The following is a 23,772-nucleotide window of genomic DNA, read 5'->3' on the forward strand; positions in this document are numbered from 1 at the left end:
GTCTCAAAAGAATTTAATTAGCAAGACTGTTAATATAATGTAATTGCAATATCGAAAATTTGATCTTATAAAGGATTTTGCATCATGTTAAAGAGCTCTTTCTCCTAAGTTACAAGATTAAAAATTCGATTTTTGTAAATGGTTTAGTTGTATGTGTGTCATGTTAAAGAGCTCTTTCTCTTAAGCTATAAGATTCAAAGTTTGATTCTTGTCTTTCTCCTAAGAGTCAAGTTTTGTTTGTGTGACTCAAAAAGAATTTAAATTAGTTTTGCAGTGATAAAATACAAGATATCGAATGCAAAAGATTTAATTAAATCCACTGTCGAGATAATAAATAAATGATTAATTAAGGTATGTAGGACCATGAATAATATGAAAGCAAGTTAATATGATGTCCTTAGAGAAGCATCATATTCATTGGCTATACATACTATGATTTACTTTTCTTGTTCTCTTTTCCTTAAAAAAGAAAATATAAAAAAAAGTCTAACTTCTGATTACCAAAAACTTTAGCTATTCTTTCACCTTTTTGATGTTTTATACCATGAGTAAGAAGCTGGCTTCTCCATGTTGGTCTATCTTTTCTCTCCTTTTTAAGTTTTCCCATTTTTATGATCAACTTCTTATCAACTTCTTTGAATCCCATTCTCCCCACTTTTTTCTTGAATTTGAACTCTCTACCCCCAAGTAATTATATTGATGTGAATTAATGTCGTAATATTATATGTTGGGTGCAGTAATTTGTATTTATCAAGAACAAAATAGAGTAATAGACTGAGATAGTTGGGGAATCCTTCCCTTTATCATGCTCGGGTTGGCTTTTCCTAATTTTAAGTTCTCTTCTCTGTTGCTTCAACAAATTCTTGTTGAGAATTGCGCTAGCAAACTCTATTATATTCTCAGAGAGTGGGGGTTTTGAAAAGCAACTAATTGTGCTTCGTCTTCCCAATCTTTAGAGTCGCTATCCTATTATGATTGAAAATAATACAACAACAACAACAACAACAACAACAATTATTATTATTATAAGCTCTCTTTTATAAGAGTATCTTTAATTACGTAGTTTATTGTGTTTTCACTTATAGCAAATGAATAGTTTAAAAAAACCTAGTTAACCATTTTTAACAACCACGTACTGATCCTTTTTGCAAAATTAATTACTATATATCTGTTATAATGACATTGACAACCCACTACATTGGGACTTCTTTTGCCAGAGTTCATGGAAAACAACTAAAATGCATGAAAAGTATAGAATGATGAAGTGAAAGCTGGGAAAATTCAGATGAAATGCTAAAAAGAAAATCATTGGCCACCAAAGCTGTGAATATAATGGCTTACACACTCTTCTTTCTGAATGTGTCACAAACTCTCTCTCCAAGGCCAATTTTTTACCCGGGCATAATGTCCAACAAGACAGGGCCTCAATCTTAGATGATCCAATATCTATTTTTTACCTAGCTACTTAATAAATATTAAAAAAATTCAATTGAGCATATATTCCTTCACGCTTATTTCTATAGTGTTAGTTGCAGATTTTATGACAAGTTTTTCTATTTACCATGACCGTGGGATGAGAGTCTTTTATGTCTCTCCCGGTTTACTTAAAGATTGAATTATTGATGACAATAAGATTCATATTCCTTCTGCTAGGAAGATTGTGGTCTTTAGTAATTAAATTTTACTCTCAACAGTGTAATACACTCACATATAATTAAACTTTTATAAAACAAAATAAAGCCACAAATTTTATGGCAAGTTTCTCTCTTCGCCTTGATTGAGAGATATGAATTTTTTATATCCTCCCGTTTTTCTTGTGATGACAATGCCAAGATTAATGTCTGGTCTCCCTTTTTCCCTCTTTGTTTGATAGAACAATCAAATTATTCACATAATTATAATAAAATGTAATTAACCATAAATGTAAAGTCATAAGCTTTTACCAAATGGGGTAATTAATACAAGATAATTTCATAAACATTCAGATTGAGTTCAGGAATCTTTTTTTTTTTTTTTTAACCTTAAAAGCTGATGGGAATGGAAAGAAGATCCTAAGCTAGCTCCACCATGGATTTATGTATAAAATTTCTGAATTAATTCTAAAGTATATAAATTAATACAGAAAGTGGACAGCCCTTTTAACACAAAAGTTAATAGCTTTTTTGCACTCTTTTAAGAGTGATTTTTTTAAACTTTGCATATCTGAGAGTACTTTGATCCATGCACCTTTTATAGGTGTACCTTTAAGTGGCTACCTTACCTTTTTTCTGTAATTATTGATATTTAAATAATCTTAATTAATAATTGTATAATAATAAATACACTCCATGAACACCAAAATTATACTGCTTCAGTTTTCTTCTTAGGGAAAATTGGAAGTCATTTTTTCATATTATTCTCTATTCAAGAAAAATAAAGTAAAAGGAAAATATTAACAACCTAGAAAAAAGTTTAATTTGATGGAAAATGTCTCCCTAAATTTTTAATCAAAACACATTTTTGGAATTCATTATTTTTTTATATTTATATTTTCTCTCATCTCTTTTCTAGTTTCAATATTATTATTACAACTACAGCTATTACCACCACCCCAAAACCACAACCATCACCACCACTCCAACACAACCACACCACCGCCACCACACCACAATCAATCACTATCACCGGCCATCACCACCACAATATATGTAGCCATGTAGGGTAGTGCTTTGCTTCTTTCTCAAGGTTTATTCCTTCCTCGGTGAGAATTCGAATCCGAGTATTCATGGGGCACTACACTCAAACTCAACCTTTCGATTACATAGCTATGCCTCAAGGGCAAACATTCACTATATATGTGTATAGGGCAGATTATCATTTCATTCTCTTTTTCCGATCCTCTTGAATTTTACTCTACCATGGACTAAAGAAAGCTTTTGTGCCAAAGACTTTGTAGTTTAATGGCACTCGGTTTACACCCTCACGTGGAAGAGAGTGGGTTCGAGCCTTAGTGGAGGCGACTATTGACTCTTTGGGCTTCGGTAGGTTGAGAAAATTTGCTATAACCCAAAAAAATAAATATATTGCTATTAGCAACTAAATGAATCCACTTGGTTTTGAAAAAAAAAATGAATCCACTTCCTCTACGACCTAAATGGCATCTAATTTTATACATGTATGAGATTAATGGAGCATTGATGATGACGATGGATGAGACAGTGGAGTTGTTGCCGGATTAAATTAAAACACAATCATCATGTCTCAAAAAGAATGGTCAAGTGAGTAAAACATAATTCTTATACCTCCATTAAATTTTTGTCAAGACTTTTTCGGTTAAACTCAATATACAGGGTCTTCCTAGTACAAATCTCTCATGTGTGGTTATGAATTATTACATAAAAATCAAGTTTATTTTGTACTAACTCTAAGTTAGTGACTATGAATTTCCTTAGCATCTGAACGAAAGAAAAAGAAAAAGAAAAAACACGACCGTCATATCATTACATTATTTGTAGTAAACAATTGGTCGAGGTATTGGGTTAGGAAAACCTTGTATCTGAAGCCTAATGGAATATGCACGTACGAGACATAATCATTAAAATCATCATCACTCACCAGCCCAAATATCCATCTTTCTGCATTTCGTGGAAGCCATGTTTCCTCTCCACCTTCTATTTTATGGTTTTCTTTTTTTCATCTTTAAGTCGATATATCTTTTGCTTTATAAACCATTCTTAACATATATAATCACTAAAAATTCTTATATTCATTTAAACTATACCCCTTACAAAATTAACTTACCCCAAAGTGTAGTTATTAATATTATTGTTGAGGCCTATTATAATGTGTCGGAAAAGAATTAAAAAATTCAGATGAAATTAATTATATCTATAGCGAAAATAATAGGGCAATGAACTTCCTATAAAAGGTTTTACTCTAGCACAATCGGAACTTGCATGAACTCGATCTAGTTTGTGCAATCCACTCTATTCTGATGGAGGACAACTCGAATATTCCTCGACTTAAGAGAGTGTTAGTGGATGAACTTTGAATTAACTCGACTTGGAAAATTCTTCTAAATGAAATCAAATAGTAACTTGATTTTGGACTAATTGTAATTACTGACGTGACAATAGAATTCTAGAGGCCATAGTACCCAAAATTATTTTTTTATAACATTCAAGACGAAATAAAAAAAACTTGAACATTTAAGGGGCACGATTTAAACTAAACTATAATCCTGAGGATGAAATTAGAATATTGAAAACTTTAGAATCTAGATAAGTAGATGACAATGGAATTTAAGAATCTACTCGGAGGAAATTATCAAATAGTCCATGAGGCTTACGATGTTGTTTTTAAGCCCATTAAAGCTTTCCATAATCCCTGATTGGACTTAAAACCGCTTGCTGTAGCCCAATGGGCTTAGCAAGAAGCCCAATATTTTAAAGCCCATTCCAATGAATCCTCTTTCTTTCTTTTTTTTTTTGATGACCCAAGACACCAAATTGTAAAGTGTTGCACACATAGCTCAACCCAACCCAAACCTCCGATGTCGGCGTATTATTCTGTGGACCCAGATCCACCTTGCAAGATGGATCAGAATCCAAACTACACAATTTACATACTGAATGTTCAATAAGTATGCTTTAATTGTTGCTACTAACATTTGTTTTGAGAACGAGTGAAGTGGGAAATCCCACAACTATTACTTGAATGTATGTACATTTTAGGTGAAACTTACTTTGTGATCTTAGCCAACACAAAACCACACGCCTTGTAACCTTGTCTAGTAAATGACTACAATAAGGTAAACAACCTTATTAGGTTGTCGTTAGCTGACTAGTTCAAACCACATGAAAAGTCAAACTTGAAACTTTGTAGTTATTAAGTCAATTGTCTAATCAAATTAATTGGGATTGCCAAAATATCTTAACCCTTTACTTTTACCTAGTTTATATTCATGATTTTAAAGACAAAAAGGGTATGGGAACAATGGTGGAGGCTTATCCATATATGATACTTAACAACTTCAATTCACAACTAAGGTAATACTTAAGATTATGTATTTTGGCATGAAGCTTAATGACAATTTTACTACGAATTGGCAGTATCAATACGGCTGCAACACATCCAACAAGAGGAAGCTTCTTGGTAACTGGTGGAAGGAAAAAAAATGTGAGAGGTACCTAACACCACAAGATTGGTGAGAAGCAAAGATTTCATTCTTTTTTCTTCTTTTTAATTTAAGCACGTAATTTCATAGTGTTCAATATTCTATGTAGGATTGACAATAAATTCATAGCTTATGTTAATTGGAAGTAAAAATGCCATTTCCCATGAAAATTGAAAATGAAAAACTCTCTAAACATCTTAAGGAGTTAATTAGGTGAAGTTGGGAGAACTTATTTGAACATGTTAGCATTTTCCCATGAAAGTTGGTTTAGTACTTGCATGTTTTCAAATGTAAGTTGTCTCTAATTTTGACTGAATTTTTAGTACTATTTTTGTGGTAACCCTTATGTTTTTAAAAAAATAAAAACAAAAAATAAAATTGTGTCTTAATGACTTTGTATTCAAAAGTCAGTCCACGTCACACACAATTTCTGTCCACGTCGCTCTCTCTTCCACAATTTCCAAAGAAATTTATCCGTTAAAACTTCAGTCCAATCCTCTCCCCCACGAACACGAAACCTCACACCTTTCCCATTCTCTCCGTGCATGAAAACCTCAGAGTTACTGTAAAGATGGCCGGCGGTATAAGCAAACTCGGCACAGCGCTCGCCGTGATCTTCGTTGTCTTATTAGCAGCGCTCATCGCCCAGCTCGTTTTCGTGCTCTGGCGCCGCCGCGCCTTCCGCCGTAGAATCCCGCCGCCGGAAAGTGGGATCGGCGACGTGGAGAGCCAATCTCAGTCGTCCTCTTTCTTCTCCGTTCCCTCTAAGGAGCTCTTCTTGTTTCTCTGCCTCAAGACTGACACTCGCCTCGCCAGAATCGAGCCCAGCTCCACCCCGAGTCTCCACAACTCGGCCGGGTCAACCCCCGAGATGGAGCTCGTCGACCTTTTGAAGCTCCAGGGCGGCCTGTACGGGCCCTCCAAGATTCTCTTCACGATCAAGGAAGAAGAGAAAGAAGATTTAGAATCGGTTTGTTCTTCGGTGGAAAAGGGGCCCAGAAGGAAAACGAATAGTAAGCGGAGGAGCTTGGAGGACTTTTTCGAGATCGACGGCGACGGTGACTCGCCGGAAATATCGCCGGAGGTGGTTTCCACGGCCGCCGGTGATTGCCATTTGGATATAGAAACGACGCCGTTCTCCACTCCGTGTACTTCCCCAACCTACTTCACTCCGTCAGCCTCGCCGGCGCGTGAAGAAGGTGATAGAGGTGTTAGAACTGTATAAATTGCCGTCACCGCCGCCGGCCGGCCGGCGAGGTTTAGCAGGCATTGATCTGACTCCTAGTATATCATATCACTACTGTATTTTTAATTTTCATTTTTGTATATATTTGATTTTGACATTTTACCTTCCGCCATTAGTTTTTTCCCCTTGTTTTTTTCGTTTCCAATTCTCATGATTATTCCCATAAAATCACTAACATACTAATAATGAAATCTAAGGATTTTTATGACTTTATTCCAAAAAAGAAAAAGAAATAAATAAATTGAAGCATATAAAAATCTCAAAGGAGAAGCCTAAACCAGTTAGATTACACATTTATGTTTTTTTTTTTGTGGTGAAGTAGAAATTTGAATTCATGACCTTTGACATAGGGTTGGTTTAAGCCTAAGTTGATAGCAGTTGAACTTGCTTTAATTCTTTTACCAGAGAAAATCAAATTTTAATCTTATAATTGCATTAGTAATTTGCTTATTAGTTATATTAAACTGTTGAGTTGTTTAATAGGAAACTTCAATGAAATTAATCCCTAATTTTAATATATGAGCTTTAAACAAGTTGGATTAAAGCAACCATCACTTGAAAACTCTACTGATAACATACAATATGAGTACATGTCAAGTCAAAGACGTATTGTGTATAAATAAGTCTCAAAGAGTTATGGCTGCAAAAATTTGAAGGATGGGGTAGGTAACAAACTGTTAATATAATAATGAAGGGGGTTGGAGATGCAGACAACTTATTTGATGTAAAGCATGCCAGTCTTAGGTATGTTTGTTTGATGTTTTAGGTTTAGCAATGTTTATGAGAATGGGATGGACTCCGATCCATGGTTGATACATTAGAAAATAATTGATTATTAAATTACAATAATTGTGATACAAGAAAGAATACGTTCCACGATAGAGTGAGTAAGAGTTTGGTTCTTGTCACGAACACTGAAAATTTAAGTTTGGATTGGTCTCCTTGTTTGCTGAAAATTTAGGTTTCAATTGATCTCCTTGTGTGTAAAAGTGTACAGTTTGGTGTTAAATCTTGAAACTAAATTGATTCGATTTACCTCTACCAAAACTTGGATTATAAATTAAAAAAATAAAAAGAATGACAACAAATGCATGTGCCAATTACCAAGTTATCATGATAGCACATCACTTGCGAGTTGGTGGGGGCAAGATGTAGTCTTGTATGACAAATCCAACGTTACATGACAGTACTATCCACCAACAAGGATGAAGACCATCCCCAACTCATCTTAATGACCCTTAAATGCACAATTCTAAGTCTTGTATTTTAACTCAAACTCAAATCAAGTTAAATAATCTATGTAACAACATAAGTCATTCACATAACCCTTAAAATCCTTAATGCACAACTTTAAGGTGAGAATATTTGAACCTGAACTTATGTTGAGTCAAGTAATCTACAATAGAGAGTTGACTTTAATCAAACTTATGCTGGGTCAAGTAATCTACAATAGAGAGTACTTTAATCAAAACGGATTAGGCCTGCTCCTTCGCATGGCAGCCCTAACCCGTCTCATCACGGGGCGGGGTGGGCCAACCCGCAGGTTTTAGCCGACTTTGAGAGTACTCATTAAAGTGACCATTAATGCACAATTCAAACCCAAAACTCTAACCCATTAGCATACTACTAACCCCACATTTTCAAATTTGAATCTTTAACCCAAGACCCAAAGTTGGGGCCACCACTTTATATCTTTTTCAAGATGTCACGACCACTTTTTGTCGCAACTAACCTTTGTCCCATTACATAGTCCAAATCATAACGTGCAACTTCAGTCTTGAGCTACTTGATACCCTTTTCTTAAAGGTTTGAACCAGTTATTTTAATCTTTTTTACCATTCAAAATAAAAAGGCAAAAACTTTATGAAGAATCAATCCTATATTCTCATCCCATCAACACTAAACCACAAGATAATTGCAAACAAATAAGAAACCCAACCAAGCTATTTACATGATAATAATAAGCTTACAAATCCAAACTATTAACTTTCTTGAGTTAAGGCCAGCTAGAACCGGATAGTGACTACGATTTCACTTGTTACTCTAAAGATAATTGCAATCAATCAAGAAAGGATAAAAACACAATTTTTTTTTTTTTTAATTCTCAAGAAGCAAAAATTGCATACTAAGGAATCTAAAAGCAGGGAAGTAGAAGTTTTGTTTAATCTAGAGCATAAAGAATATGATAAAGAATGAAGAATCTAAGCTACTACCAATCAAGATGACATTTTGTTCTCTCAAAATTACCAGAATTGGAGCGCAGGGGAACATTGTCGAGAGCGCAATCAATGGTAGGCTTAATTTTCTTGGATTTGATAAGCCAAAATTTCAATCTAATCTGCAGAAAAAGCTTCAAATCAATCCGATAAGCCCCATTGTTCTTCTGCGCCGAGTAATCCGATTTCTCCCCGTCGCCGAGCGGGACCAGGTTCTGGCCCTTAATCACCGCGCGTAGATCAGACGTGTTCTTAGTGGGCTGAAAAAACGGGTCGAGATTCACGGCGGCGAATCTCTGGCCGGCGTAGAGCGCGCGTGCCTCGATTACGTCGTAGTAAATCCCGATCCGCTTGTTAGGGTTACGAATCGACATGTTGAGGGCGAGATTGTACAAGAGCGTGTTGTTGGCGGCGGAGAAATCGAACTGGGAAAGGGCGGCGTCGTCGACGTAGAATTTGACGGCGTTAGGTCGGAAAATGAGCCAGAGGATGAGCGCGACGACGCCGGCGAGGACGAGGAGGGTACAGAGGATCTGGAAGAGGCAGCTGCAGATGCAGTTGAAGAGACAGCCGCAGCAGCAGCCGAATGGGTTGCCGCCGCCGCGTGAACGGCTGTGTTTCGCCATGGATGGATGGAGATGAGATTCAAAAACTCTTTGGATTGATTTGCAGAGATTTAGGGTGGGGAAAGATGCAGAGTTTTGTGATAATGTGGGTGGGGACTGGGGATGAATTGGTAAGCGAAAAGAGAGGGCCAGTGGCCAGTGGGATAATCGTTGTCAGTTTTGTTGGATAGGCCAAATCAATGTAAAGATTTGATGCAACAAGTAATTATCTTATCTAGGCCAAATTAGGAAAAATTCACCGCTACTACCTGTACTTTGAGTAAAATTTGTTTAGTCCTGATCAATAAATATTTACTATTTTACTATTTTAAAGTACATTTTGGGTGAAGTTCGCTGATTTATAAACAAAATTTACATATAATTGAACTCCGAACGGGTGAAATATGCGACCACTAGAGAGTTCTCATCTGAGTCAAACTTAAAACTTTGTAGTTACTAACTCGATTGGAATTACCTCCTCAGTTATATATCACTAATCATTTTAATTATTGATGTCAGAAGCTATAAATTAAGACGCAATGTGATAGACTCAATCAAGAGAGTGTTGAGAATAATCAAATTTGTGGCATTTAGGTACAAAAATCATACTTCACCTACTCAATCACTATATTTCAATATAAAATTATTCACCAAAATTTTAATGTCAGTTAAGATTAAGACCAGCATCTAAATTTTAAAAAATAATTATCAAAAAAAAAATAGAATTATATATATAATATTATTGTAAAATAATTGGGCCTCCATCCAAAAATTGGAGGCCCAGTACTTTGGTCATGGCCAGGGACGGCCTTGTAAATAATTAATGAGAGATATAATTTTCTATATATATAACTTATAAACGGGCCATTTTGAGCTGGGATGGTCTGGGTAAATATAAAAAGATCAGATCTCTTAAGCCCAGTAAAGTAAATTTAATGGGTTACACATACATTCCATCCATAGAAACTACCAAAATTATACCGTGCACCACGTACCTAAACGACGTCGTTTTGAGTATTGTAAACTAATCGTCTGTTTTTTTGGAAATCACGTTTCCCGTTGTGGCCGGTCTCTGTATTTATGTTAATATTCTGTGTATTCCAGGCAATCATTCTGTGTATTCTAGACAACCGTTCTGTGTATTCTAGGCAACCGTTATGTGTATTCATGTTAGTAAACATGTTGTGATGTGTTTGTGCATTTGAATGTTTAGGAGGATGAGTTCTGTGTATTTTGTGTCAATATTCTGTGTATTCTGGGCAAACATTATGTGTATTCTAGGCAAACATTTTGTGTATTCTAGATAATGATTATGTGTATTATAGATAATGAATTCCCTAATGTCATTCGCGTCTGCGAACACTAACACCAAAACGACGTCGTTTTACGTACGTGGTGTACATTGCTATGTGCACCGTGGTGCAGGGTATAACGATTGCTATGTTACACATTGATTAAACTAAAAGCATAAACAAAAAGTCAAATATTTGCACAAAGACAATAGAAAAATACACAACTAACGACGACCAAAAAATTCAAAGAATCCGTTTTTTTCGTCTAACGTAAGGCAAATCATCAATATATTCTCTGTCTCGTGCACCAACGGATAGTATATGCCATCTATAATTTGTTACTCCCTTCCCATCATTGCACGCTCCTGCGGAACAAATCAAGAAAATTCTTACACCTCTCCATTGAATTTATTGATGGATGTGATTTATAAGTTAATACATAGACGTAAGGTTTCGAACCCTACTGAAGCACAAAGAGTCAACGTCCAGATCAGGGTTAAAATCTGTAACCTCTAATTTGGGAGAGTTATAGTTATGCAGCTTGACCACAAGATTTTTGGCCAATTATCAAGGTTTAATCATGCTTTTTTGTCCATAATTTGTTACCTAAGAACCAACTAAGCTACCCGTGTGAACTTGAATTTATAAATTTGCATTCATATCTCACTGTCTTTACTCGCTGTGGGAACTCTTAACAACGTAAGTTATAAGCAACATTATATGAATTATATTAAGTAGAAGGTGTCATTGTTTGGTATGTGTGGCTGTCAACATGACCAAAATCACATGGGGATATGATACATTATATATGCATATGCATGCCCCTTTCTCTATTCTTAGAGTGGACCAAAACAGCTCACACCTCTCAATTGACCAAACCCATACATATTTGTAATGCATATCCACACTCCATAGGTAACTGGTGAAGGGCGGCTCAACTTTCTTTTCATCAAATTTTTCTAAATTAATTGAATTACTATAATAATTAAATTAATTGATCTCACTTCTAAAATTAAATACATCTTACCCTTTAAATTATTGAAGAATATTATGTGACAACATAAATGTCTGGACGATCAATAATACATGAGGTCAACCAAGGGTATGGGATCGGGGACAACCTGAGCTCAAGTGCATGACCCCAAATCCACGAGCTGAGTACTTAGTTTGTCAAGGTCATCATGATGTTAAAGACATCTGACATGATTTGTTAGTCCATATAAATAATCTGCACTTTGTAATAAGGTGACAACTAACTTTAATTTATACTCAATTATCTCGTACTAAAAACACTCACTTCAGTCCTAGTAAACTTGAATACCTAATGGTGTAATTCCACTACTTAGCTATCTAGCTAGTGTTTAGTAAAGTACTAATAATTAAACAATGAACACAAACTAACATAAACTAAATTAAATATTATTTATTATTATATGAATTATTGTAAGAAAAAGATGGAAAGTGATGGCTTACCCTCCATGACTCCTCATCCACTATGTGCTCATCACATTTTTCTAATATCAAAACTTCAAAAAAAGGACTAGAGAAAATAATAAACAATTATTATACATATTTGTCGTCGTATTTATAAAACCTTAAAAATTAATCTTAACCTTACATCATTGTAAATTTTGCTGTCACTTCTTCCTCGTCGTTATTTTTGTTTTTCTTTTTAATAGCAAAATGTACAATTATTATGGAATAAAATGATAAATAATAAAAAGTAAAAACAGGGAAAACCGGAAAATGATCACTTGACGGCGGCGACGTTGACTTGACGGTCAAAGGCTAACTTCGCACCTCTCGACGAACTGGTATTTGACGGCGTTACCGACGAGGATGCCGCCGGGTCCGGGGACGTTTCCGAACGGAATAAACGCCGGACATCTGACGTGGATATGGTAACGGCTAGTGATGAGGGTGCCGACTTTCCACCGAACGCGGCCGTCGAGGCGGAAAATGATCCCGACGCCGCCGGCGGCCTCGGCGGCGGTGAGCGTGGGGACGAAGAAGGGCGCGATGGGGACGTTGTTGCCGTAGACGAAGGGGGACCAGAGATTGTCGTCCTTGTGGCCCTGGTACACCGGCGGGATGGCGGTGGCGAAGGTGATTTGCTGGTCGCGGTAGACGGCGAAGACGGCGAGGCGGTCGTAGTAGATGCCGATGTTGTCGTTGGGGTTTCGCGACTCCACGGTGATTTGGATGGTGGTGGAGAAGATGTTCGGGGGGGTGACGTTGAAGTTGAAGATGGTGGCGTCCCGGAGATAGAACCGCGGCTTTTTCGGCTGGAGGATCGCCCAGGTGATTAAAATGGTGAGGAGGACGACGAAGAGGAAGATGAGAAGCCCGGCGCAGCACTGCCGGATTAGCTTCTTTCGCTTTTGCTTGTGGTGGGTGCACTCCTTCGTAGACATTTTTTTTCCGGCGACTTTGTCGGCGGCGGTGGAGAGGGAGTGGTTGTTAGGTGAGAGAGAGAGAGAGAGAGGGGAAATGGATGTGTGGATAGGTATTCAGTAATATCTATAGACTATATAGGCATGGAAATTAGGGAAGGTTTGTCTTTACTTTGTGTGAATTATTCATTAAACTGTGCTTTATGAGTGTAAAATAAGTCATCAAATGGTTGGTGACTTGGTGTTAAGATCAATTATAGTAATTATAATCCTATACACTAATAAATAATAAAATACCCACCATCTTGTGGTCTAAGGGGCATAGCTGTGACTCTCAGTGCTATATTGTATCAGAGTTAATAGTACTCAATAATAATAATAATTTTTATTATAGTGACGAAATTAAAGATAGTATACAAGATTGACACTGCATACTATTAAAAGTATATGTGATACGATACCGTATATACATGCATAGTCAGCTCAACCCACCCCTAGAAGCTAAAGGGAGGAACCCTCCCAAGCAGCGCTGGCTTATACACAAGCAAAATCAATGATGTATATGACGTCTAACAAAGTCACATCCTTGTATTTTGTGCAAAGCATACTTTGTGATTTTAGTTGACAAATGATCACACAGAATTAAACCAACCTAAACTAACAATAACTAAACATTTCAAATCACGAAATTCAAAATATATCTTCTGCGGAGAGTCAAACTTGAAACTTTATAGTTACCAAGTCAACAATCTGACTAATTTGATTAGGGGTTTTTCATCTCTATTGTTTATGATAGGGGGTGGTTTAATAATTGAGTGATCCTAGAAATAAGTTAGGGAAAAAGGTTACACATGTATGGGAGTTTGTACAACGTAAAGTGTTATTACATGGAAGTGATGCACTAAAAGCAACAATAATAAAAAAGTGACATAGTTGGTGTTGAGTTGCAACCTTATCATACAACTTCCCCAAAACAATAATAATTAATTGTCATTAAAGGTCTCTAGAAATAGCAGTTTGTTAATCCAAGAATTATTGTCTAGCAGCTTAAATATATACAGTAGTCCATGTGCAAAAGCTTGAATTGGTGCAGATTATTATGCACCAACCGCAGCCAATTTGCACTATACATCTCCCACCTATGAGATTCTACTCTACTTCTCTCTAATAAGTCTCTTTTTCACACTCTAACATGTAACACATACACAACGAGAATACTAATGCAATTGCTAGGTCGGCTAAATGATCAATTTTGTAAGGCTGTAAGGCTGTAAAGCTGCACGTCAATGTATGTTAAAAAATTCTGGGCCAGGTGTGACTTTTCCCCTAAACGAATTCAAACTAGCCTCACAATATGATGGGCTGTGAAATTATCGGAACTAATAAAATATTCGTATTACTTGACACAGAATCTCACTCAGTGTGACGGACTGGCTGGAATAATTTAAAAGTTGTAGTTGAAAATGTAATGTATATGTATGTATGTATTCTAATGTTTGTGATTGAATGTTGTAGTGAGATGATTGTTTGGTTTTGCTTTTGGAATCATTAGTTAAACCACTATATGCATCATCTTTCCACACTTGATTAACACGTCTCACCATACCATACACTACCAAGCTATGTTACTTTCAATTAGTGACTCATGAGATAGAGACTAATGAAAAAGCCTTCTATCTTTTTGGGAAAGACATCACAATTTAATTTAGCCAAAATACTTCCATAAATAAAATCTAAAAATTCTAGGTTAGAGGTACGTAAAAAGTTTTGAGTTCAAACTTTGTGAATGGAGAATAATTCAGATGTTAAAAATATGTTCACCCACTTGAATTGACTACTTTTAGGATAAATTTGTATAGATTTAATTGTTACCCATTGACGTATAAAACAAGCAACCATCAAATTAGTTGGCAAAACTTATACTATAATAGGAGATATTATAAGGGTTAATAATTTCATTTTTCAAGAAATATAATGCAATTGATCAAATGACCAAAATATAAAAAGGACGTAAGAACGGTTGTCATATATTGTATCAATGTCATATGTATTTAGGTGATATTTTTCTAATTTTAAAATGTAATAATTTACATGAGGCATGAGATATTAAAACATATATGCTATTTTGAGATAAATAATTAATGTTATATTCATCACTTTCTTGGTTTCACATCATAATTTTTATATATGATAATATTTAATTAATTATTTTATATTTAATTAATAAATACGGAGTAATTTTTTTTAATGTTAATGGTATCGGCGAACATCAAGTGGGCTGTGGTTTTTCCCTTTTTTTTTTTAATAATAATAAACCCAATTCTTTTCTTCTTTTTTTTTTTGAGAATAATAAACCCAATTCTATGTTACAGATCCCAACAGTCCAACTTTTGGTTCTGACACTCTGACAGTTGTAGTGTACTTATAAAGAATAAAAGTCCCTACAAAATCATCCTTGAACTTCGTATACTTCAATTCCTTTTCATTAATTCCTAAAAAAGTAATCCTTTTTACTCTACTCTATTTTAATTTTAATTTTTTTTACTTTAATAGTTGATTTTTTGCACAAATTTTGCGACGCCAAGTAATAAAAAAAGAGGGATAAGAAAAATAAGAAAAGTTATTAAGAAGGAAAAGTTATTTTGCAATAAAATTAAGAAATGTAGCAAAAGTTGCCAAGGACCTTGTGATCCAGTGGCATCAAACCTTTCTTTTTATACGGGAGGTGGTGGGTTCAAGTCTCAGTGGAGTCAATACTCATTCAAAAAAGAAATGTAGCAAAAGTTTTACCCCTAAAAATACGCATATCAACAATAACACAAAAAGAATGTTAAATTTGTATCTTTGTCAAAATTTGGAATTTTGTGCAGTAATGAACCAATTGTGAACAATAATTTTTATTAAAAAAGATGTGCACCACCCAATTCAATTGAAGGTGCAGATGAGAAGGGTCCTCATGAAAGAGACAAAATGAGAAAGTGACCAAAATTGATTGAAAGGAAATTCATTTGTTGATATGGGAAAGGGCTAATGCACCTTTTGCAAGTGGGCAAATGTTGCACACTCATACTAATGTTGCACTGGCATGTGGACATATACATACCTATCTAAGCTTTAATACCAATTTTTGGCACATAAATTTCGTGTCACATATTTGACATGTGAGGACTTGATTCATTAGCCCCATACTATATATACATCCAATACCTCACATGGTAATAGCTGAGATTGAAATCACAATAAAATTATGATATCAACATTACTGTATTTTGATTTGTATAATTTTGGTAGTCCAATTCATAGTGTAGAGTTACACTAGTAATTTAGTATAAATAGTCATGTTGCATTGTATGATCATACTATAGTGAAAATTATTCTTTCTTTTAGTATTTTTTGATCGAGAAATTATGATTGATTGTAATTAGTTTCTTTATATAATATGGTTTGAACATAACATTAAGGGATGGAGGAATAAATTTAGAGTTACTTCCATTTTTTTCATAGATTTATAGGTGACAATTCACTTTTATTTTTTTTTAATTAGAACACCCTCATTTGGTCCTAGTATTATTGTAGCATAACCATTTTTAGTCCTCCATCAACAAAATTGTTGAAATGTCGTTAAATACAAAAACAAAGTAGGTTGAATCGTTATATTTTTTATGTTTATTATTTTTTTTTAAAAGTTCATATTTAAAGACCCAAACGTCATTGTATTTAAAGATATTTACACTGTTTTGTTGATAAAAGGATAAAAATTGGTCATGTCACAATAATACTAAGACCAAAAGTTGATGTTCTAATAAAAAAATATATAAACTGTGACCTAAAAATTTAGGACAAAAAATGGAATTACCTATAAATTTATTTAACAAAAGCGAATTAGATTAAAAAATTAGGGTACAAGTGGGTTTAACACCATCCCAAACTCCGACACCGGGAATATCCTTAAACTGGGTTTTCAACCCATAACAAACAACGGTAAACGTCATTCGCCGGCTCAAATCCGACCCGGACTTGAACGTCGCTAGAACCCCCATCGCCAGCCGGAACTCCAGGCTCCGGGTGCCGTCCAGCTCACTTTTCATCTCCTTCAACGGCGGCTCTCCCGTGCTGCGTTCTTTACTCGCCGGGCTCGAAAGCCGGGTCGCCAGGACTGCCTTCCCGTCCCGCTTCAGCTCCATGGGCTTCTCCACCTTGTTGGCTAACAAGAACTCGTTGTAGTAAACCATGGACTCGATCCGCTCGAACATCACGTCGAGCCCGTGGTTCGGATTCTCCACCGTGAAATTCGCCTGCCACTATGTATGTTAGCAAACAGAGCTTTCTACAAATTACTGGTGCGTGTTGAGTAAATGTTCATTAATTTATTAAGTTAAAGTGCTAAACAAACATTAACAAACAAAATTTAGAGCTCGATACATTCGCTAAACAAAAGGGCATAGTATTAATGTTCGCGAACATGTTTGTGAATATGTTCTTTAATATTAAGTAACACATTACTGAACGTGTTCGCAAACCTTAACAAATACTAACGAATGCTTAACAAACGAATAGGAACAGAATTTTCAAAAACCTTAATATACTAACACGACAAAATCCTTAGCAAACAAACACGAACAACCTCGGTTAGTTTATGTTAGGTTCGTTAAAGGCCCTACCTGCCACGTGCCTGCGAGGGAGTTGTCGGAGAGATTGAACGAGGGGACGGAGAAGGCGACGACGTCGAAGAAGGGGACGGCGGAGCCGAAGACGACATACGTCAGCACGCTCATGGCGGCCGTCCCGAGGATCAAGAAAACTAAGAGGCACAAAATCACACGCGCCAAAAGTAGCTTCCGGCGCGGCTCGAATTCCACGTGCGGCGGCACCGCGGCGGCGTTGTAATACCCGGGGTGCTGCGGCGGTTGGTAGTAGGTCTGCATGGGAGGATATTGGTGGTGGTGGTTAGGGTACCCCGGGGGCCCGGTGGCGTACGGAGACGGAGACGGCGGAAATCCGGGATGATAGGCTGGCGCCGGAAGAGGGTATCCGGGATAGTGGTGGTGAGGGAGTGGCGGTTGTAATGGAGGGTATCCTAAAACCGCCACCTTTGTTTCGTCCTCGTCGGGTAGGGGGGAGACCTTGGACTTCTTGTCCATCTCCCCTAAGGTTCTAGAAAAGACGAAGAAATTAATAGAGATCAAATAATATAATTCAAAGGATTTAGCGATTGAAAAAGAAAAGAAAAGATGATTGATTAAACTTGAATTCAAATTAGAATCAAATGAGAGAGAATGAGGAGAGATATGTCTGCCCCGGTTTAGTGGGTATCCTGCATGTATGTTGTTTCGAATTTTGTGCTCCTCCATGCAATGGGTAATTTACTGCTTACCTAATTAACTACGTTTTTATATGCCTTATAATATAATTTTTCTTTATTGAATCTATTGCACTACTTGAAAACATAATTGTGCCCACACAAATTTATTTTTAGACAATTATCAAAGCTCCTCGCACCGATACGACTTATATAACCCAACAAAGCCATCACCCTTCATTTGAAATTTTAATTTTTAATTTTTGAGTGACGAAGAAAATTTGCAGTTCATATTTACTCGAAATTTCCATCTTTTAACTTTTTTTGGCTTTTGGCTTTGGTATTACGAAACCAGAGCCACTGTATTGTTTGGTATCTTCCTATCTAATTTACAGAACCAAGGGGGAATGAAATGCATGGCCAGAGGGTGAGACATAAATTTGTTATGTTTAAATGAAGAGCTTTTGTTCTCTGATCAAATTTTAATTAAAGTTTTCGCACGTTCTCTGATCAAATTTTAATTAAAGTTTTCGCACAGCATACCTACTTGTTTGGTGTTGCATTCCTACATAATTTCAATCAAACTATACATATTATTAAATATGAATCTAGTGCCGAGCTTACTCAGTTGGCACCTCTATAGTTCTCCTTGAGGGAAGGTCACAAGACCAAATTCACCGTGGTGGGTACAATAATTATACCATGAATTTGGGTCCATCTTGCAAAGTATTTATTCTGAATAATTTGTCCATGAGGTATTAAAAAAAAAAAGAATTTGGTAGTATAATGGACAATTATTAAGAATGAAACATTTTGGTATATATCTACACCGAAATGAAAAGAAAAAATTACATACCAAAGAAAGGGGTATGGTATTGATACAGCATTTAATGAGGCATCAAAATGCATTATTCATATACTTTTAAATTTAAATAATAATAATAATATGAGAACAGAATTGAAGCTCGATCTAGGCAAAACTACTGCTTGATATCCGCAATTGATCTTATCGTCTTTGCTCATTCCACGTTTTTCCTTCAAAAAACTCAGACAGCATCCTCTCAAGGTCCTCAGGAGTGAAGCGGATGTACTTCGAGGGATTCTTGCCATTCTCAATCATAGGCCTAACAAGACAGTCATTATTTTCTATAATTCTTGAATATTTTTGACTGATCGTGAGAAGATAAGAGTGCTATAAAAACATACCCATAACGCTTAATGAAAGATCTATAAGCAGGCAAGAGAACTTCAGCAACTGCCAGCCTCAACGACTCGCGCAACTCGCTGTCCGGAACTGTCCATTGCGATTGCCTTTGATGAAGTTCTTCAAACAGGACGTTGAACGTCTTGTACCTGTCTTTCACCGTCGCCCTTGACACATTGCTGCTAACCGGGGGAGCATCAATTATGAACGAACTGTTCCCCGGGGTAACTCCCTGAATGGATAGACACTGAAGAATCTGTAGCAAGCAATTCAAGGATGGATCAGCTCCATCTACTCACACTTATTCATTTGTTTGCTTAAAGATGTGACACACTGCCTTTAGTACATGATGCAACCATTTATACTTTTCGGATTGTCTAGAATTATTGTAATCCTAGTGGATGTATATAAAAGTGTGATTAAAAGCTACTAAACAAACCTTAGACCAAGAGAGCCTCTTGTACTGATTTGCATGCTGCTGGACTATCCTTCTATGTATCTGCACCCAATCGTCGCCTAACAAATCTTTAGCTTCTGACCTAAATAATCAAAGAAACTGAACCTGTGTAATACTCTGTAAATGAATATTATCATTGGACATGATGAAAGACAGTATCTAACCTGCGGACAGATCTTACAATGTAGTGTATATTGTTCATCATAAATAATTGAGTCAATGCAGCGTCTTTGTATTGCTTAGATTTCCCATCCAGATTAGTCATGAGTGCTTGAATAATTCGTGTTGTTATGGATGCCATTTGGACATCTGCATCAGTGTCATCAAACTCTCGGAATAGTAGTTTCAAAGTCGATTGATAGCTGTTCATAGATAACATTAAATAATCAGGCAGTATGTGAGAGAGAACAGAAGAAAATGTTAAACAGAGGTGAAGAACATGAAATCTGGAGCTGACACAGAAAATGCAGTAAAAGAAATGGAATCAAGTAGACTTACTCAAATAAAAACTTTACATAATTGATCACATAGCTTGTTAGAGGATGGACAGTTCCATCTTGAACAGTAGTTTTTGTGGCATCTTTCTCCACTGCTTCTTCAAAGTCCACGAATGTCTCTTGAGAAGTCTCAGCCAAGCGCTTCGTCAAAACCATAGTAGCTTCTCGCATTTCAGCACAATATTTGTTTCCAAAAATTATATCCATCTGTCATCAACAGTTGTCACCAAAAAATTATATGCAGATAACTAATATGAGAGCATGTGAACCAACTTCTCTACCTCTGTTTGAATTTCTCTCATTATTTCATACATGTCCAATAGGACAAATAGCTTTTCAGGAGATCTTTTGCTTTTTGCAATAGCCTCACCAAAACTAAGGAGGACAGATACACTATTTGCGGTAACATCTGCAAAACATTGATCTCTAATAGAATCGTAACCTTCAAAAACTTGATCAGATACTTTTTTCTCTGCAGGAAATAAAAGCTTGACCTGTTTCAACAAACAAGACTAGGCAGTCAGTACAAGGGAAACATAAAAAGAAAGAAGAATCAGAGATGGGTGGGGAGTTGGCACTGACTGCAATCCTCATGTAATGGATCCAGTTTCCAATCTTTGCTTCTAAAACTTCCCATTGCATCTTTTGTACATCTTCTTTAGTCACTCTTTCCACTCCTAGTTTTCTGAGACTCTGCTCCACAGATGAAGCTCGGACATCTCTGGATAAACAGGGGAATATACACTGAAGTCAAGTGAACAAAATGTGCAGAAGAGAATGCTTCAAGTAATTAAAATCCCAGCCATGAAGTTTTGCTTCCCTTACCCCACCCCCATCAGATTGTTCCCGAATATCAGGTCTCTACTCCTCACAATACAGATTACATTTTATGCATAACAATTAAATTACCAAATACAGATGAGCAATGAGGGATGGGTGTTTAAGGGACAAAGGAGCCATATGAGTAATAGTCAAGAATGAAATCACACTGCAAAATTTGAAACTTGAAGGAAACGGAGTGAACTACCAAGAACCTACCATAGGAGCACCAATATGCAGAAACTACAAACATTAGATGATGTAGTGAAACAACATGCATATTATGCACGGATCTTAATCCCCTTTAAAAACTATTTTGAAAAACTAATACTGTTGAAGATTTTAAATTTATAAAATACTTTAGTTATCTTACTTTTACCTGTAAATATTAAACACTTCCTGGTGGTGGCCAGCTTGAATCAGTTGTTGGGACAATGCATGTAGAAGTGGCAGAACTCTTGGTGGAATAAGAGCTGGAGGATGGTAAACAGCAGTTTCTAAACTCTTTTGTTGCTGCTGTTTCGAGCCAGCATCAGGACCAGTTGATGGACGTAGAGATTGAGGCAAACCGTCAAAAAGACGATCCGGTTCCACCGGTTTGCTGAGATCCGTCCAAATTAAGCATGAAAGCATTAGGTGGATAGACTATGCAATAAATACAAAAATCTATTTTGCAGGATTTTGGGAAGGAGGGTGTAGCTATTCGACTACTGAATTGAACACGATTATTTTCAGATTTGAGCACAGATATAACAATCAATAAATGAATACTTGGCCACTGCAGCAATGCATCAAATAAAACTCGAAAACTTTCAAGAAAGGGATAACTGAATTACATTATTTAAACAGGTATGGTATTAAGTGCAGAAAGAAGCTAACATAAGAGCATTGAAGAACCCAATAAGCCTCTCAAAATACCAAAAATCTATGAATTTGAGAACAGTAACATGAATAATCAGCAAACCTGTATGAGCTAAGGAGCTGACGAAACTCCTCTTCTAGTTTACCAACAGACTTGTTAAGCAAAGTAGTGGCATGGGAAATCACCGATACACCACCCTTAAAGTTTTTGTTACTACCAAAAAATTTAATTACACCCCTCAACTGATCACATGCCTCCAGATAACTTTCCAAATACTCATGTGGCCCTCTCAGTATCTTTGCCTCTGCCTGAAAATTTGAAGTAGCCAATGATGTAAGTAGACAAAGACACTCAAATATACATGAATAGAACATTTTTTTACAGACTTCAAATCATCAAGCATCCACACATTGATATCATCATACAACAAATACCAAGGTAATTAACAAGACTAATAGGAGATCGAGAAGTGCTGGATGAACAAACATGTAAAAAAACAAATCATACCTGCCGTGCAAGATCAAATTGACTTAAAATAAGCTCAGTAGCCTTGAGTGTCTTGTCAATGTTCTCGTGTGCTCTTCTAATTGAATGCGTTCGTATCTATATGATCCAAACTCAAGCAACTTCAGTCAATGCGTATATACTTCAATACATTATCATGTTACTATGTTAGTAGGCATATCTACACCGACTACACGTATTGAATTGAGATCCAAATTCATAGCCACAAAGATAACGCGCGTATTAAATTAAATTAAACAATCCTGCATTGATTATACTCTTAGCAGAGACATTAACGAAATCGTGATAGAAAATGAGACCTGAGTGGGGCGCATGGCGGTTTCGAGCGCGGAGAGGCGGTGGTCGAATGATCCGAGAATGGTGACCATGCTATCGGTGATGGTTTGGCTCTTGTGCAGCGAATCCCTCATGAACGACGCCCTCTGCTTGAGGATTTCCATCGCTACCTCCGGATTAACCGCCATTGCTGCCTCCCTTTCTTCTCCAGAAATCAATGGAGATGAAAATGAACGCCTTTATAGTATCACCTCCGTTCGCTCCACCCTTTTTGTCTGTTTCCTTTGCGGGAACTCTCAATTAATTTTCAAATTTTTGTCTTTAATTTTTAGTAAGTGCTTAATACTTAAGTATTGTCTCTCTTTTTTAAAATCTTCTTAAAATAGATTGGCTCTCCCACAAATCAAAGAAGGCATGAGTCAATCAATCAAAATATGTGTTACCATATATAAAGTATTAACCATAATTAAATTAGAATCTTATGTTAGATTTGAATACAACTTTTGTCAACTATTGAAACAATATTTTACTATAAATAGACTAAATTTCATTTTTAGTCTTATAGTTTTTATTGTATTGTAATTAAAAGGTGCTAAACTCTAATCGAACGCCGAAAGAGGTGTCTTGGCGGCCAAGTAAAATAATAATAATAATAATAATAATAATAATAATAATAAGGTGTTAGGCGTCTAGCTAGCTAAGTAGGACGCCTAATCAGCTAGCCGATTAAAAGGCACATATGGGTGAAATCCTCTCAGCATGGAGCACCTAGACACCTAATGCTTAGTTGGCTGCTTAAGTCGATTTTTACAACATTAATTGTTAATTTTTAGTTTATAATTTTGAATCATATTTAGTGAAAGAATTATATAAAAAAATATAAAGATCAGAACATTTAAAAAGAGACAACAACAACAACAACAGCA

At 36.1% G+C, this 23,772-nt stretch overlaps 5 protein-coding genes across 5 annotated transcripts; 1 reads left to right on the top strand and 4 right to left on the bottom strand.

Moving 5' to 3' along the window:
* The first annotated feature begins 5,605 nt into the window (after positions 1-5,605).
* On the top strand, positions 5,606-6,521 carry LOC116007168. The gene has a single exon (XM_031247775.1). It carries the CDS (start codon positions 5,727-5,729, stop codon positions 6,378-6,380), a length of 654 nt encoding a protein of 217 aa, XP_031103635.1. The 5' UTR covers positions 5,606-5,726; the 3' UTR covers positions 6,381-6,521.
* A 1,795-nt stretch (positions 6,522-8,316) lies between these two features.
* LOC116007090 (NDR1/HIN1-like protein 3) lies at positions 8,317-9,400 on the bottom strand. Its single transcript, XM_031247676.1, has one exon. The coding sequence runs from the start codon at positions 9,241-9,243 to the stop codon at positions 8,611-8,613; it is 633 nt and encodes a 210-aa protein (XP_031103536.1). The 5' UTR covers positions 9,244-9,400; the 3' UTR covers positions 8,317-8,610.
* A 2,655-nt stretch (positions 9,401-12,055) lies between these two features.
* LOC116005552 (NDR1/HIN1-like protein 1) lies at positions 12,056-13,024 on the bottom strand. Its single transcript, XM_031245770.1, has one exon. The coding sequence runs from the start codon at positions 12,926-12,928 to the stop codon at positions 12,296-12,298; it is 633 nt and encodes a 210-aa protein (XP_031101630.1). The 5' UTR covers positions 12,929-13,024; the 3' UTR covers positions 12,056-12,295.
* Positions 13,025-16,774: 3,750 nt separating this feature from the next.
* On the bottom strand, positions 16,775-18,128 carry LOC116007643. Its single transcript, XM_031248380.1, has 2 exons — positions 17,569-18,128; positions 16,775-17,202 (listed from the first exon to the last, which is right to left on the bottom strand). The coding sequence occupies exons 1-2, from the start codon at positions 18,046-18,048 to the stop codon at positions 16,795-16,797; spliced, it is 888 nt and encodes a 295-aa protein (XP_031104240.1). The 5' UTR covers positions 18,049-18,128; the 3' UTR covers positions 16,775-16,794.
* Positions 18,129-19,054: 926 nt separating this feature from the next.
* On the bottom strand, positions 19,055-23,042 carry LOC116007545 (exocyst complex component EXO70A1-like). Its single transcript, XM_031248255.1, has 11 exons — positions 22,870-23,042; positions 22,553-22,648; positions 22,148-22,353; positions 21,563-21,784; positions 20,947-21,085; positions 20,646-20,858; positions 20,366-20,571; positions 20,032-20,229; positions 19,850-19,949; positions 19,413-19,666; positions 19,055-19,330 (listed from the first exon to the last, which is right to left on the bottom strand). Exons 1-11 carry the CDS (start codon positions 23,032-23,034, stop codon positions 19,213-19,215), a joined length of 1,917 nt encoding a protein of 638 aa, XP_031104115.1. The 5' UTR covers positions 23,035-23,042; the 3' UTR covers positions 19,055-19,212.
* Positions 23,043-23,772: the final 730 nt, after the last annotated feature.

This window comes from Ipomoea triloba, chromosome 15 (genome assembly GCF_003576645.1).
Source record: "Ipomoea triloba cultivar NCNSP0323 chromosome 15, ASM357664v1".
NCBI lineage: Eukaryota > Viridiplantae > Streptophyta > Magnoliopsida > Solanales > Convolvulaceae > Ipomoea > Ipomoea triloba.

What these genes read in the sequence shown, in the direction of transcription:
- LOC116007090 (XM_031247676.1), bottom strand. Translation starts at nt 9,243, where the DNA reads ATGGCGAAACACAGCCGTTCACGCGGCGGCGGCAACCCATTCGGCTGC.
- LOC116007643 (XM_031248380.1), bottom strand. Translation starts at nt 18,048, where the DNA reads ATGGACAAGAAGTCCAAGGTCTCCCCCCTACCCGACGAGGACGAAACA. An exon ending in CCCTCGCAGGCACGTGGCAG is followed by an intron (nt 17,203 to 17,568) that starts GTAGGGCCTTTA and finishes ACATAGTGGCAG; the next exon opens with GCGAATTTCACGGTGGAGAA.
- LOC116005552 (XM_031245770.1), bottom strand. Translation starts at nt 12,928, where the DNA reads ATGTCTACGAAGGAGTGCACCCACCACAAGCAAAAGCGAAAGAAGCTA.
- LOC116007545 (XM_031248255.1), bottom strand. Translation starts at nt 23,034, where the DNA reads ATGGCGGTTAATCCGGAGGTAGCGATGGAAATCCTCAAGCAGAGGGCG. An exon ending in AATTTGATCTTGCACGGCAG is followed by an intron (nt 22,354 to 22,552) that starts GTATGATTTGTT and finishes TCAAATTTTCAG; the next exon opens with GCAGAGGCAAAGATACTGAG. An exon ending in TATGTAAAGTTTTTATTTGA is followed by an intron (nt 20,230 to 20,365) that starts GTAAGTCTACTT and finishes ATCTATGAACAG; the next exon opens with CTATCAATCGACTTTGAAAC.
- LOC116007168 (XM_031247775.1), top strand. Translation starts at nt 5,727, where the DNA reads ATGGCCGGCGGTATAAGCAAACTCGGCACAGCGCTCGCCGTGATCTTC.